Source organism: Ceratotherium simum, chromosome 34 (assembly GCF_057802395.1).
Source record: "Ceratotherium simum simum isolate JZ-2026a chromosome 34, ASM5780239v1, whole genome shotgun sequence".
Classification (NCBI taxonomy): Eukaryota; Metazoa; Chordata; class Mammalia; order Perissodactyla; family Rhinocerotidae; genus Ceratotherium; species Ceratotherium simum.
This window is the reverse complement of record NC_141933.1, coordinates 11,830,528-11,844,650: the sequence shown is the minus strand read 5'-3', so window position 1 is coordinate 11,844,650 and position 14,123 is coordinate 11,830,528. Positions and strand designations below refer to the sequence as shown.

General features: G+C 59.7%; 1 protein-coding gene across 2 annotated transcripts; it reads left to right on the top strand.

Moving 5' to 3' along the window:
• The first annotated feature begins 537 nt into the window (after positions 1-537).
• Positions 538-8,176, top strand: SAXO4 (stabilizer of axonemal microtubules 4). Of its 2 annotated transcripts, XM_004437456.3 has the most exons (12): positions 538-646; positions 1,101-1,218; positions 1,516-1,669; positions 3,137-3,265; positions 3,878-3,941; positions 4,399-4,511; positions 4,912-4,971; positions 5,090-5,176; positions 5,495-5,608; positions 5,689-5,783; positions 7,425-7,589; positions 8,107-8,176. In XM_004437456.3, the coding sequence occupies exons 1-12, from the start codon at positions 538-540 to the stop codon at positions 8,174-8,176; spliced, it is 1,278 nt and encodes a 425-aa protein (XP_004437513.1). The 2 variants fall into 2 exon arrangements, with proteins under 2 accessions (XP_004437513.1, XP_087279359.1); XM_087423233.1 differs by lacking the exon at positions 4,912-4,971.
• Positions 8,177-14,123: the final 5,947 nt, after the last annotated feature.

Below are 14,123 nucleotides of genomic sequence, written 5' to 3'. Positions count from 1 at the left end.
CCCAGCCAACTTCCAGTGGGAGGCGGGCAAGGCTGAGCCGAGGGAGAGACAAGGAGCCTGGGGCTAGGAGTGAACGTCAGAGCTGGGACAGCCAGGAATTCCTGGGCCGGCAGGAAGTTGTCTGGCCATTCAGTCCCCAGAGGAGGATATGTGAGGGTTTGGATCAGGGGCCGAGGAGTCAGAATCCCTGGGTCTGAATCCCAGTTCCACCACCTATTATGAGCTAATCCATCGCTTGGAACCTCAGTTTCCTGGCTATAAAATTGGAGTTAATAACGAGGTGCAGGAAGGTGAAATGAGACACAAGTGTACACGAGATACGTGTTGACAGTTATACTCCTTTCTTCAGTTTGAGAAGTAGGCATCGGTGGGGAGGGACAGGCCTGGGGGAAGGGGCAGGCTGGGTGGGGTTCCATTGCCACCTCTGTGGTCTCCGCAGCCTGGGCCTGGGGCAGGCTCGGGGTCCTAGGGCTGCTGGGCTGATGGGGCCCCTTGTGCTTCCTTCCTAGGCCCCCTGGGGCCCTACCCCACAGCATCATGATGGGGAAACTCCCCCTGGGAGTTGTCTCTCCTTATGTGAAGATGAGTTCGGGGGGCTGCACGGATCCACTGAAGTTCTACGCCACCAGCTACTGCACAGCCTATGGTGAGAGCACGTTTGTGTAGGAGCCACCTCCAGGACACGGGGCAGGACAGGGGAGGACCTCCCACCGGGAGAGGAGCAGCTCCTCTGGCCCATTACACACTCAGAGCGACCTCAGCACGCTGAACTGATCCATCCCCTGAGCCCCCCAAGGACCATGTCCACACCCGTGCTGTCGGGCTAGCCCTGCCCTGCTACCCTCTCCCAAATCCATCCTGTGATTCTACCACACTGACTTTGTCCCCATCATGTCCACTCCATTTCCTGCTGTCACAGTCCCAAAAGGTCAGGCTTTCATGGCTCCTATCACACTTGTTCCTGCCCCTGGCTCTGTGCCTTCTCCATCCCAGGGCCCCCTGGGCCCCGAGGGGGCTGCTGGCCCTGCCTGGGAGGCCCCGCTCCCTGCTCTCCCACTGTGCTGACCCCTGGTCCCATCTGCCCGCTTCCCCTCTGGCAGGTCGGGAGGAGTTCAGGCCCCGCATGGGCAGTCACGAAGGCACAGGCTACAGATCGAATTACCGGCCAATGGTCTCATATCAAGCCAGTCTCGATGCCCTGGACAACCCAGCCATGGGGTACCGTCTGTACCACCCCTTCTCACCCCTGCCCTGCTAGGGCCCAGCTCTCAGGGCCAATGGAGCTCCTCAGACCCTTCCATGCATGGGGACCATGACCCTGGCTGGCCTGGGTCTAGGGTCTCAGGGGACTCAGGGCATGGCGCCCAGCCGGGGGCCCAAAGGCAGGCGGACTCCTGAGGCATCTGTGTGAGGTTTGAGGGAGGTGGGAAGCTTCTGGAGATAAGCATTGCAGCCTCCAGAGGACAGAGGCAGGTGGCCCTGGTGGTAATAGCTCCTGCTCCTGCTCCTCCTCAGGGAACAAGTCCGGCACAATTTCCAGACAGTGACCAGTCAGAGTTACCGCCCCCTGGAGGTGCCCGATGGCCGACATCCACTGCCCTGGAGCACGCACCAGACCAGCTCTGGGTATTCTCGGGAGAAGGTCAATGCGGCGCCGCCCACCAAGGAGGTCGGTGCTGGGCCAGGGCCAGGAGAGGGGGAGCCCTAGGCTGGGCTGGAGGAAGGGCTAGGGGTGGAAAGGGCGGGGGTCCCTCCAGCAGAGTGGGACTGCCCTGCCAAGAGTCGGTCAAGGCTGCGATGACTGGACATGGAGGAGCCACAACGTGGGCTGGGGGTACACACACCTTTATCACCTTTGTCCTCATCCCTGTCCCCACCATCACCTCGCCCTCCATTTCCATCCTCATCTCTGTCACCATCATTATCTCCACCATTCCCAACCCCTTTCCATCCCCATCTCTGCCATTACCACCATCCCCGCCATCACCACCATCCCCACCACCATCCCGCCATCACACCATCCCCACCACCATCCCGCCATCACACCATCCCCACCACCATCCCGCCATCACACCATCCCCACCACCATCCCGCCATCACACCATCCCCACCACCATCCCGCCATCACACCATCCCCACCACCATCCCCACCACCATCCCGCCATCACACCATCCCCACCACCATCCCGCCATCACACCATCCCCACCACCATCCCCACCACCATCCCGCCAGCACCACCATCCCCACCACCATCCCGCCATCACACCATCCCCACCACCATCCCCGCCATCACACCATCCCATCTCCATCCCAACCATCACCTCCCTCTCCATTTCTATTCCCATCCCTATCACCATCCCATCTCCACCATCCCCATCTCCAGTCCCCTTCCCACTCCATCCTGACCCCAACCCCATCCCCGTCCCCATGGTCCCCACCATCCCATCCACACGTCCAAGCCCTCATCACCCTCCTCACCACCACTGTCATGTTCTCTTTTGTCATCATCACACCATCTTCATTTCTGTCATCGTTATGACCATCATCCTCATCGCCATTGCCACCACCAGAATGGATACTAAGTCATTCGTTCATTCATTCATTCAACCAATATGTTCTGAACGTCTTTTCTATATTTTAAGGTGAAAAGTGCTGGGAAAAAATACAGCAGGGAAGAGGCAGGGGGTGAAGCAGAAGTGAAGGGGTTGCCAATGCAAATCAGGAGGGCCAGAAAATAGCTTGTTGTGGAGACATTAGACAAAGACTTGAGGGAGGTTAGTGTTCCTCCAAATGCAGGTATATGAGGGAAAAGTGTTCCAGGTGGTGCTGACAGCAAGTGCAAAGGCCCTGAGGCGGGAGTGTGTGATGTGTGGAGGGACAGCAAGGAGGCAGGTGGCTGGCACCGACTGAGGAGCTGAGGTTCTTGTGGGCGGCTGTCAGGACGTGGGATTCTACTCTGAGTGCAATGGGAATACTGCAAGGCTCGGGGCAGAGGAGGGACACAACGGGACTTCATCGTAAAGGGACCCCTCAGGCTGCTGTGCAGACACTATGTAGGGGTCAAGGGCAGAGTCAGAGTCAGAAGTGACTGCCATCCCTCACCGGGAGGGGTAATTGGCCGCTCCCTCCTCCCAGGTGAGGAAGGTCCATTTTGACACCCAGGACTACGGGCCTGACGCCATCACGGGGCTGGAGCCCAAGGACGTGCCCCTGCTCCACCAGCAGCAGGGCAAGGGCTCGCCGGAGTGGGAGAATGCCAGATACGTGAGTGGATGGCCCCCAGTAAGGGCTGGGCGGAGGGCCAGACCCCCTCCTTCTCCCTCCTGGAGACAGGTACTGTGCTGACTCAGCCAAGAAACCGGCTAAATGTGGGCTCAGGGCACCAAGAAAAGCTGCATGGAGCAAAGGCTTTGGGATTGGTATTTCCAAGACAGCATCCAACTGGTCCTCACGGGCTTCCTCACACAGGTCTTAGGATTTTAAATTTGTGCTCCCTTCTCTCCCAACCCCACCCAGAGGCCCTGAGCCCGAGCAGTGAAGTGAGCACCCACTTTCTCCCATCAGCCTCTCTCCTCTCTTCGGGCCCCCTCCTGGTCTGGGCCCCGGGGGCTCTGGGCCCGTTGTTCGTTACTAGGAGTCCAGTGTGGGATGCGACTTAGTTTTCATGGTCGCAAGAGAGCTGTGCTCTCAAGGTGGAATTTCTGGCACCGTGGTGCTCGGTCAGAGAGAGATGTGTGTCAGGGGTGCTGCACTGGCCTCCCTTCTCAGAAGACACCACACAGCTCCACTCAGCACAGAAGCCAGAGCCACCACCACCGACGCCTTCTGGGCTCTGGTCTCCCGTGTGTCCCCACTGCTCCGCCCTCTGTGTTCCAGGGCCCGCGCTTCATGACTTCTGAGTATAATTCCAAGTATCTCAAGGAGCCTTCAAACCAGCCAGGTAGGTGCTTGTCTGAGCTCATGCCTCTCTCCCACTGCACCTCCCCACCCCCGACCCCTGGGAGAGACCCCCGGGGAACCTGGCACAGGACTAAGAAGGCACCAGTGGAAGAAAGGAGGACACACAGACAGCTTGGGGGAACTGCCTCCCCCTGGTTGACCTCAGTATCTTAGGCCTGCCCACCCCCTAAAGGACAGCTCGCTTACTTAGGAGCCTCCTTGAGTCAGACCACAGCCGCCTCCTGGCCTGTGGGCCCAGCCCTTCCTTCTGCTCTCCTCTCTCCTTCTCTGTCCTGCACTCTGGTGTCCTCCTCCTGGTGCCCACGATCCTGGTGGCTCAGGCCTCCAGATCCTTGGTGCCAGCTCCCTCCTTCCCTCCTGGGACCCTGAGCCTCTGGGGGCCACGTGGGTGGGGCCAGGTGGCCCAGGGGGCAGCGCACGGGGGCTGTCTTTTGCAGATCTCTTACAGAAGAAATCCATCGGCGCCAAGGAGGAGACTGGCTTCACCAAAGAGTCCACCAAGAACCCCATCGTCTTCCAGCCGCCCTCCCAGGCCCTCCCTGGGGACCCAGTAAGTCAGGCTGGGTCCCACTGGAATCTCAGGGTCATTGAAGCCCTCCAGTCTGGGGGTTTCTAGCTTTTTAAAAAAATGAGCTGCAGAACCCTTTGTTCTAACGCAAGATGAAAGAGCTTGGGTGACAACTCCTGCTTTGGTCCAGCTCCCCCACTTTATGGATGAGAAGACTGAGGTCCGAAGAGGAGAAGCGGCATAGCGAAGATCACTGAGTTCAGACATGACCCCTGGCCTGCTGGCTCCCATTCAGTGTCATGCCCTCCCCTCTTTCCTCCCCAAACTCTTCCCTTTCCTCGTTACCCCGATTACACCCAGTTGTGCTGAGCCCCCCGCTGTGTTCAGGGCAGGGGGGCAGCTGCCTCTGCCAGCTGACGCTCCTCTACCGGCCTCGTTCCAGGTCCTCCTCCCCAGCCGGACTGTCACCAAGTTGGACTTTCTTCCCATGACCCACCCTCATGTAAGCTGAGCGGGGGTGGGGAGGGCTGGGGTCCTCCTGCGGGGCCGTTCGGACAGTGCGCTGGAAGGCTGCTGCGGGCAGCCATGCTGTGGTGACAGTGGCTGCTTGGCTGCCTCAGGGGGACGAGTTCCTGCCTGTGCTGGCCAGAGGCTCCGAGCGGGAGACGGGCTTCAGCCGAGTGAATGAACGGATTCTGAACCCCAGAGTGAGTGGCCTTGGGGGCTCCCTCAGACAAGGGAGGAGACAGGGAGGTTTCTCGAATGTGGTGGCATTTGGGCAGGCACTGGAGGATGGGAAGAATCGGGGTATTTGGGGACTCCTTTCAGTGGAGGGTAAAGGCCTAGGGGCTGGAAACTGGGGCGTGTGTTCCAAACAGCAAGTTCGGAGTGGCTGGAGGCAGAAGGACAGGCTCCTGGGGCTGGGGGCAGGTTGGGGTTGTGTGCACTTCTGCCCGCCCTCCCTCTCCCCCTGTTTTCTCACCCTGGCCACCCAGCCACCCTTCTTGTGGCTCTGTCCCCTGCAGGTGCCCCCTCCTGGCCCAGAACCCAGCAGCACGACCCACCATGAGTTCCAGCCCCCCCAGCGGATGCAACAGACAAATGTTGCCCTGCTGGGCCGGGAGACCGTGGGGAACAAGGTGAGACCTGGGGTTCCCAGCCCCCACCCCCAAATCCCCACCCTCTCTGACCTGACAGGTCCCCCCTCTCTCTCGTGCAGGAGCCCACAGGATTCAGCCTTAACAACCCGAGCTATGTCCGCAGCCCCTATGACCGTGACATGGATAATCACTACCTGACCACCTACAACCAAGGGTGAGCCCCCCTTCCCTGCCCAAATCCAGGGCTGTGATGCTGGTGCCCATTTTACAGACAGGGAGACTGAAACTGGGATAAGCAATGAGCTCACAGCCTTGGGAAGAAGGCCAACACTGAATTAATATGGGTTCCCCAAGAAGCAGACCCTGAGCTAAGGATTTGAGTGAGAGCCCTTTATTGGGTTGGGGGGTGTGGAGGAGTTGGGAGGCGGGATGGGGATGGGGAGACAGCCAATAACAGGTGTATTATTAAGCCAGATACCCCTAGGGAGACTCCAGAAACTGCAAAACATGCAACTCAGAATTATCCCAACCAAGGAGTGAGAGAGCTGAGGTATTCATACCCCCACATTCATTGGCCATTGGTTAAGGGCTGTCACAGGGGCAATATAAATCCCAGGTACCTCCTTGCTCAGGCAGAGCAGGCTCCTGCAGCCCGAGGGCAGCCTTCCCTGGGATGCAGTGCAGGCCATTGGTGGCCAGGCTGGTGGGCAGGGGAAGAATGAGGGGGTCCGAGGTGGTCTGGGTGGAGCCACTTGGGCATCTGCTAAGACACTACTTCCAGTCCGTGGTATGTGTTGTGTGAACCCTGGGCAGAGAGTGTCCTGAGCTTCAGGGAGGGCTTCCAGGAGGAAGTGGCCCTAGAGCCATGGGGAAGGCTCCCAGGGCCGGGACTGGATGGGGAGGGCTTTACAGGAGTGGGATAAAGGAGGTGTAACTCTTAGGACAAAACCTCCCCTCACAGCATCTATCCTCTGTGTGTCAGCCTGAGTCATCTGTGCCCACACCATCCCCCCAACTCCTCAGTCTCCCATGGTGCCCCCCTGCCCCGTCCTCAAGGGACCCTGAGGCTCAGAGAGGAGATGTTGTTCCTGGCGGCACAGCAGATCCATGACACCTGTGGCTGCTCCAGTCCCCATGGAGGGCGAGAGGGAAGGGCAGAGGCTCACTCTGGTCCGAGGGGGACCACTGTGTCCCTGCCCCTTCCTAGGCAGGCGCCCTCCTCCTGTGGCTCCAGCAGACCCCCACGCCCAGCCATCTCTGCTGGGTCCTTCCACTGCCGGCCCACCTGCCAGCATTTCCTGTGCTTCTGCCAGGTGTCAGGCATGCTGCCCCTGCCTGGTGCACCCAGAGCCCCCCGGGGCTGGAATCATTGATTTCCACATTCATCTATCCATACCCCCTCTTCATGAGCTCAAGGGCGGGGCCCACATCTTACTCATCTTGGTACCTTTAGAACCTGGCCCAGGGCTCAATGAATATGGGCAAAATGGAAGAAAAGTTGGATGCCTAGAGAGAAATGGATAAGACGGGGTCCCCAACCCCAAGAGGCTCACAGGCCGGGGACGGAGACATCACTTAAACAGTCCTGTCCACTCTGAAGTGCTGTCTCAGCATCAGGATGCTGGAGGCAGCACAAGGAGGTGCCTCCAGCTCAGGGGCAGAGAGAGGGCAGGCTCCCTGAGTCAGAGCTCCCCAAGTGGACGGAGGCTTGGGAAGTGCCAGGCAGAGGGAACAGCCCAGGCAAAGGCAAGGAGGCTGTGCTCTGCTGGAGCCAAGATTCCTGCTGGAGAAAAGCGAGAGGCTGCAGAGGTGGGCAGAGGCCAGCTTTCGGCCAACAGCCCCTCCCGTGCTACAGGTACTTTGAGAACATCCCCAAGGGTCTAGACCGTGAAGGCTGGACTCGAGGTGGCATCCAGCCCCAGAAGCCAGGAGGCTACGCCCTCAACCAGCCGGTCACTCGCATGGAGGCCACGCCCAACCCCACGGAGAGCCTGCGGCACCTGCACCCTCACGTGGGAAGGTAGCCGGCCACCCCCCGGCTCTGCTCTCTCATCTGCCGCATCCAGGCCTTTCCCCAGCGTCTTTCCCCAGCGTCTCCTCCCTCCCTCCGTGTGTCTGTCCCTCTGAGAGGCCCACTTCCTCTCTCTGGCTTGGTTAGTGCTTCTCCTGCCCTCATGGGCTCCTCCTTCTTCTCCCCAGAGACCTCTCCCTTTGCATGGCTGCCCTCCCCCCTGCACATTGTTCCCAGGTGTTTGGCAAACCTTCCCAGAGGCCAGCTCCACGCCTGCTCCCTGCCAGGCTGCACGGGTGGGGTGGGGACCAAAGCTGAATGGACTGTGGTTCTGCCTCGCTCTGACTCCTTTCTGCTCAATTCAGTTCCTCAAAAATCACATTCATACCCATGATGGCCCAGAGTTGGCAGGCAAAGAATGTTTGTGGCCTGGCGGCCCTGACGGAGAGCTGGCGGCTGGAGAAGGCAGACTGGAGAGGGCTTGCTGCCCACCCCACCCTCACCTGCGCCCCCTCCCTCCCTGCAGAACCCTGATCTCAGCCGACCCCTTCTACCGAGCTGCACCTCACAGCAGCCGCTTCACCGCGCCCAGCTGAGCCTGAGGCCTGGGTAAGGGGCTGGGGGACCCCCACCCACATCTGCTTCCCGTGTAGGGGTAGCCATCGTGGGCCAGCCCCACCTCCCAAGCCCTGGGTCAAGCAAGCCCTGTCTTGGGGACCCCAGCCCCAGATAGGGGGGTGGGAGATCAGGGGCTTCTCAGGGGCAGGAGACTGCAGAGACCACCCCGGAGCCCCTGAGGCCTCCTCTTCTACGTTCCCCACAGGTTGGCCAACCTAATGGGACAGGAGCCAGCTACTGTCCCTGTTCCCACCCCACCCCCTGCTGGGACTCCCCAGCTACTTTCCTGATGAAATAAAGAGCACTGAAGCAGAGCCGCATCCGTGACTGTCAGCGGTGGCTGGGAAAAGGAGGGGTGAGGGTCGGGGTGCAGGGGTGGAGGGGCCAGGGCCAGACTCGGAGTCAGGGAGGCCCAGCTGGACTCACTGTGACACTAGACGAGACACTTCCCTGTTGAGACTCAGTTTCCTCTCCTGTCAAGGGCTCTCCTCGGCCTGTGCTAAGTGCTCTGTCAAGTGTGGAAGGGAGGAAGCCCCAGGGAGGGGGGAGGGGGGCCAGAGAGGAAGGGGGAGACAGAGGTGGGCGGGAGGTGGGTTGAGAGGCCTCAGTTACCTGGTCTATAAAATGGGGCAGGGGATCAGGGCAGGACTTCTGGGGCCCTGCTGGGTCCCACATTGGATGGTTAAGGGAGAGAGGAGGATAGCAGGGCAGGAAGAGTCACAGAGATCTGTTCCAGAGACAGATGGAGGAGAGTCCGCAGTGGATGGACACCTGGCCACCATCACAGGGAGGGGTGGGGGCTGGTGCAAAAGGCTGGTGCCTCAGGGCAGCCCCTTTGTGAGAATTAGAACAAGGCGTGCCCTAGTGGACGCCCCACCTGAGCACAGGACCAAAAGAGCCAACTTCTTGTGGGAGGAAATAGGGAACCATCCCTTCCTTCAGGAGCTGCAGCCTGACACCAGGGCCCTCAGCCTGCAAGGCAGAATCGGGGCTGCCTCTCAGGGCCTTCTGTCACCTTCAGTAGGTGCGTTTCTACAGTGCACAACTGTACAACTGTAGGCTGTGGCCCTGCTAGCACCAGCTCCTTATTTTATAAATGAGGCACCTGGAACCAGAGAGGGTGCACAAGCTGCTCGAGGTCATAACAGGTCAGGAAGGCAGCAGCAGTCCCAGGCAGCCCAGCCAGGCAGGCAATGGGGAGGACTGAGTGGTCCAACAGCTGGTCCCCCACCCCCACCTCCACCCCTTATACTTAGTGGGTGTCTGTGGAGCAGCTCTGCAGGCCCTGGAGCCTGGCTGTACCCAGAAGTCTTGAGCGGCAGGCCCGGGGGCTGTCCACGGCCTGGCGGGGGCTCCATGTGGGAAGTGGGTGGCTCCAGCTGGCTCCGGCATGGGAGGAGGGGAAGCAGGGACACAGAGTTTCTCAGCTACAAACCCAGCAGACTCAAGCCCCAGTGACAGCCCCACAGACTGTGGGTGGGGGCCTGCCAGTCCATGGCCCCCAATATTGGGGGTGAGTCATCAAACCAGACTCTTGGCAACTGGGCTGGGCCCCATCCATGGCCTGGCCAGGGTGAGGTAGGGGAGAGATTCTACCAGGCCCTCCCGCCCACAGTCACACACACACAGAAGCACACACAAATACAAGTCAAGATGCACACAGACCCCTGAGGACATGCACATACAAACACACACAGGCACATAAGTGCTGACAGACAAGGACACACAGACTCACTAACACAACCACACACTGGAACATATGGAGACGCAAACAAATGTGTACACACAGGTCTTCACATAAACACCGAAGATGCTTGTACACGCAGACATACACACACGGAGGCAGACATACAGACACATCAACACGCATAGACACAGACACACAGACACACAAAAACAGACGTGCAGAGACCTACAACCGGACACACATAGCCCACCCCACCCCACCCCATTTCCCGTCTCCATTTCCTTCTTCCCTCCAGTGTCCTTCGTTAGCTCATGTTTCCTGCTCACTTACCTCTCCCTGGCTCAACGGGGGATAAGGTGTCGGGGACACTGGAGTCTGATTACACCCTCTCACCATCGCTTCCCCTCTCCCATTGTCCTGCGCCAAGTTTGAGGACATGTGAGCTAGGGCCTCCCCATGATGTTTCCTGAGCTGGAGCTGTAGACCCCACCCAACGGGAGGGCGCCAAGCAGCACCCCTGTGCTCCCCTGCCTTCTCCTCCTGCAGCCTCTCTTCAGGCAGCCCATCCCGGCCTCCCTTTTGGGGTCGTGAGCCCCAGCCCAAGGGGCTGTGTGAGGACAAGGTGGCCCAGGGCATCAGGTGGCAGGAAGGGGGTCCAGGAGGGTCAAGGCCAAGCCTAGGTGGGTCTGGACCCTGCCTGGTGCAGGGCATGGTTTCCCCATCTACCAGATGAGGAGACAGATCTGGAGAGGTGGAACCACTGGCCCCAGGTCACACAGCCAGCAAGGACTGTGGGTGGGTGTTTGCTGGTAAGGAGTGGGGCTGGAGCCCAGATTGGGGGCAGCCAGTGGGGGCATGAGTTGATTCCAGATCAACCCACTTCCTGATCATTGCCCCCCATGGAGTTACTCAGTGCAGGCCATGCTACGGAGCCCTTCTCTGTCCCCTCCTCAGTTATGATGCTCAACAAGGGCACAGACCGTGCCTGTCTTGCTCACGCTGAACCTCCAAAGCCGAGGACAGTGCTGTCATATCTGTAGGTGCCAGTAAATATTAGATGAGTGAATGAATGAATGAACTCTGCCTGCCAGCAAGGGCGTCAGATGTGGACCTCTGGGTGTGACCGTCCCTGATGCCAGGAGGTCAGTCACCCAGGCTCCCTGCATCTCTGTGGCCTGATGGCTGAGACCCTGCTGTGCCACCGGCCCCCACTTGTCTGGATGCCATGGCTGGGGCCCCTGGGGACCGCTGTGCTTTGCTCCCCAGGCCGCCCCTTCTCTCTCTGCATGTGCCCCTTGCTCTCCTCTCACGCCAGGCCCAGTCTCTGACCACCCTCAACTAAGCTCCCCAGTAGTGGCCTGAAGGGCCCCACATTCCCACCTTGACCCCCAGTAGGCCCCAAGACCAGGGTCAGTGCTGAGCAATCCTCTCTCCGTTGCCAGAGCAGAAGGGGTGGACACTTTCCACCCTTCGGCTACTCAGGTTACTGAAACCCCATTGGAGGGACCGGCCTTCGCCACGTCACTCCCCTTCTGTGCTATCAGAGAGGTGTGGGCACCAACACTGTGGCTTCATTTTCGGAGGCCCTGTCCCCTTACGCCTCTGAGACTTGAGCCTTCGGCCTGGCCCCGGCCAGCATTGGCCTGGCACCTTTTCCTCTCCGGGGCTCAGGCAGTCAGCAGGGGGTAGCTGTCCAGGCCTGAGTTCTGGAGTCGGCCTGCCTAGGTTCAAATCCCAGCTCTCCACCCGGAGGCTGCCTCCTGCCACCAGCTGTGGAGGCCACCTAACCGTTCTGAGCTGCAGGTAACGGCAGTACCCACCTCGTGGGGTAAATGAGACAACATGTGTAAAGTGCCCAGCCGGCAAATAGTAGCCGCCCTGACGCTGAAGCAGAGGACACAGAGGCCTGGGTGGTATGGAGGCCTGAGCAAGGCCACACTGCAGAGTCACAGTGTCTGTGTGGCCTGTGGCCTTTGTCTGTTCCTGCGGGCCCTGGACAGACTGCCCCAGGACCCTTCTCTGGGAGCAGACCCCGTCTTGTCTGGGAGAGCATGGGTGTGAGATCTAGCTGTGCGGCCTTACCTGGAGGCGTAGGCTGCCCTCGAGGGGGCCAGGCCCCGCCCTGTCCCTGAGGCCAGCTTCTGCCAGACCCTCCTGGAAGCTGCCTGCCTCCCCTCACCTGGTAACCAGCTTGGGGCATCCAGGAGACTCATTCCTGCCAGCAGGTGCCTATTGTCGCTGCTATCAAAAAACCTTCCTGCCCCTCCCACGGGCCTCTTAGAAACTGTGCTGAGGTGTGCGATGACGACGATTACCCTCATTAAGCCCCCACAGCCTGCGGGTGCCAGGAATATTCCGTGGGCCTTTTCAGCAGGAACACAGAGGGGCCGCCCTCTGGGGGAGGTTTGGGGACACAGGTGGGTGCTGTGCTGACAGCGCTGGTGTGGGGGTGTGGAGCCTGGAGCGCTGATGGGACGGCAGGATGGCGACAGATGCCGGGTGCCACGCGATCGGGCCCCACTCCTGACGCATGCAGACGCGTGTGAGGCTGCTGCCCGTCACGGCACTGTGGCCGCTGATATCGACAGGTACCATCTGGCCTGGGTCACGTGGTGACACGTGGAGCCACCAGCTCATTCCTTGACAGCTGGCCAGCTGGGAAAAGGCATCTGCCCGTGGGAACTGGAGGCCCGGGGGGTGGCGGGAAGCTCTGCGTGGGGAGGACAGAGGGTATGTTACATGCAGACAGATGGAAGCCGTGAAACTCGGAATCTGATCCCTAATCTCCTCTCTGACCATCTGGAGGGCCACCCATCCCCGCGGAAATGTTCCCCAAACAGCTAAACGTGCAAGGACAGAGGAGGGATCAGATCCAGGTAACCCCCACCTGGGGCTTCCATTCAAGGTCAGAGGAGGCATCCTCATGATGTTTCCTGAGCTGGAGCCGTAGACCCCACCCAAGGGGAGGGCACTGAGCAGCACTCTGTGCTTCCCTCAGCCCCTGCCTTCTCCTCCTGCAACCTCTCCTTGGGCAGCTCATCCCAGCCTCCCTGTTGGGGTCGTGAGCCCCAGCCCAAGGGGCTGTGTGAGGACAAGGTGGCCCAGGGCATCAGGTGGCAGGAAGGGGGTCCAAGAGGGGCCAAGGCCAAGCCTGGGTGGGTCTGGAGCCCTGCCTGGTGCAGGGCATGGGTTTCCCCATCTCCCAGATGAGGAGACAGATGTGGAGAGGTGGAACCACTGGCCCCAGGTCACACGGCCAGCGAGGACTGTGGGTGGGTGCCTGCTGGTAAGGAGTGGGGCTGGAGCCCAGATTGGGGGCAGCCAGTGGGGGCATGTGTCGATTCCAGGTCAACCCGCTTGCTGACTATTGCCCCCCATGGAGTTACTCAGGGCGGGCCATGCTATGGAGCCCTCCTCTGTACCCTCCTCAGTTATGAGGGTCGACAAGGGCACAGACCATGCCTGTCTTGTTCACAGCTGAACCTCCAAAGCCAAGGACAGTGCTGTCATATTTGTAGGTGCCAGTAAATATTAGATGAGTGAATGAGCTCTGCCTGCCAGCAGGAGCATCAGATGTGGGCCTCTGGGTGTGACCGGCCCTGATGCCAGGAGGTTGGTCACCCGGGCTCCCTACATCTGCGTGGCCTGGAGGTTGAGACCCTGCTGTGCCACCCCCCGCACTACTTGCATGGATGCCACGGCTGGGGCCTCTGGGGACCTTGCCTCTCAAGATGCTGCTTCAGACAGGGCTTTGCTAAGAAAGATCTTTGAGTCATAAAACTTCACCCCTGGAAGGACCTTTGTGATAACCAGGTCAACCTGAGCCAGAGCAATGAAGCACCAAGCCAGAGCATGTGCGCACGGCTTAGTGAGCACATGCTCTACTCTCTCTGCTCTGAATACAAGGCCTTTCCCAACATGTCACTGAACTGGGGGTCTCGAGTGGGCAGAAGGGGCCTGGAAGCATCCTAGGAGAGCCAGCATCACATTTGCAGCCAGTGATAAGCATGGGGCTTTGTCTTCTTTTGTTGAAGAAGGCGTGTGTGTGTGTGTGTGCGCTCATGTGTCTTCAGATGTCCTCAAGTAAAGAGACAAGTCAGAAAGGCATCTGTCTGGTCCACTTATCCTAAGAGAGATACTGTGCAAGGTGCTGAAGGAGCCATGTTCAGGAAAGACTTTGTGAGGCTCTGGGCCCAAGCAGCCTCACTACGGGCCAATGACAAGGTGTGGTCCCTATG

Excerpts from the sequence above, each read along its gene's own strand:
- SAXO4 (XM_004437456.3), top strand. The coding sequence starts at position 538 with ATGATGGGGAAACTCCCCCTGGGAGTTGTCTCTCCTTATGTGAAGATG. Across the intron at positions 1,219-1,515 it reads CTGGACAACCCAGCCATGGG|GGAACAAGTCCGGCACAATT; the intron begins GTACCGTCTGTA and ends GCTCCTCCTCAG. Across the intron at positions 5,177-5,494 it reads AACGGATTCTGAACCCCAGA|GTGCCCCCTCCTGGCCCAGA; the intron begins GTGAGTGGCCTT and ends TGTCCCCTGCAG.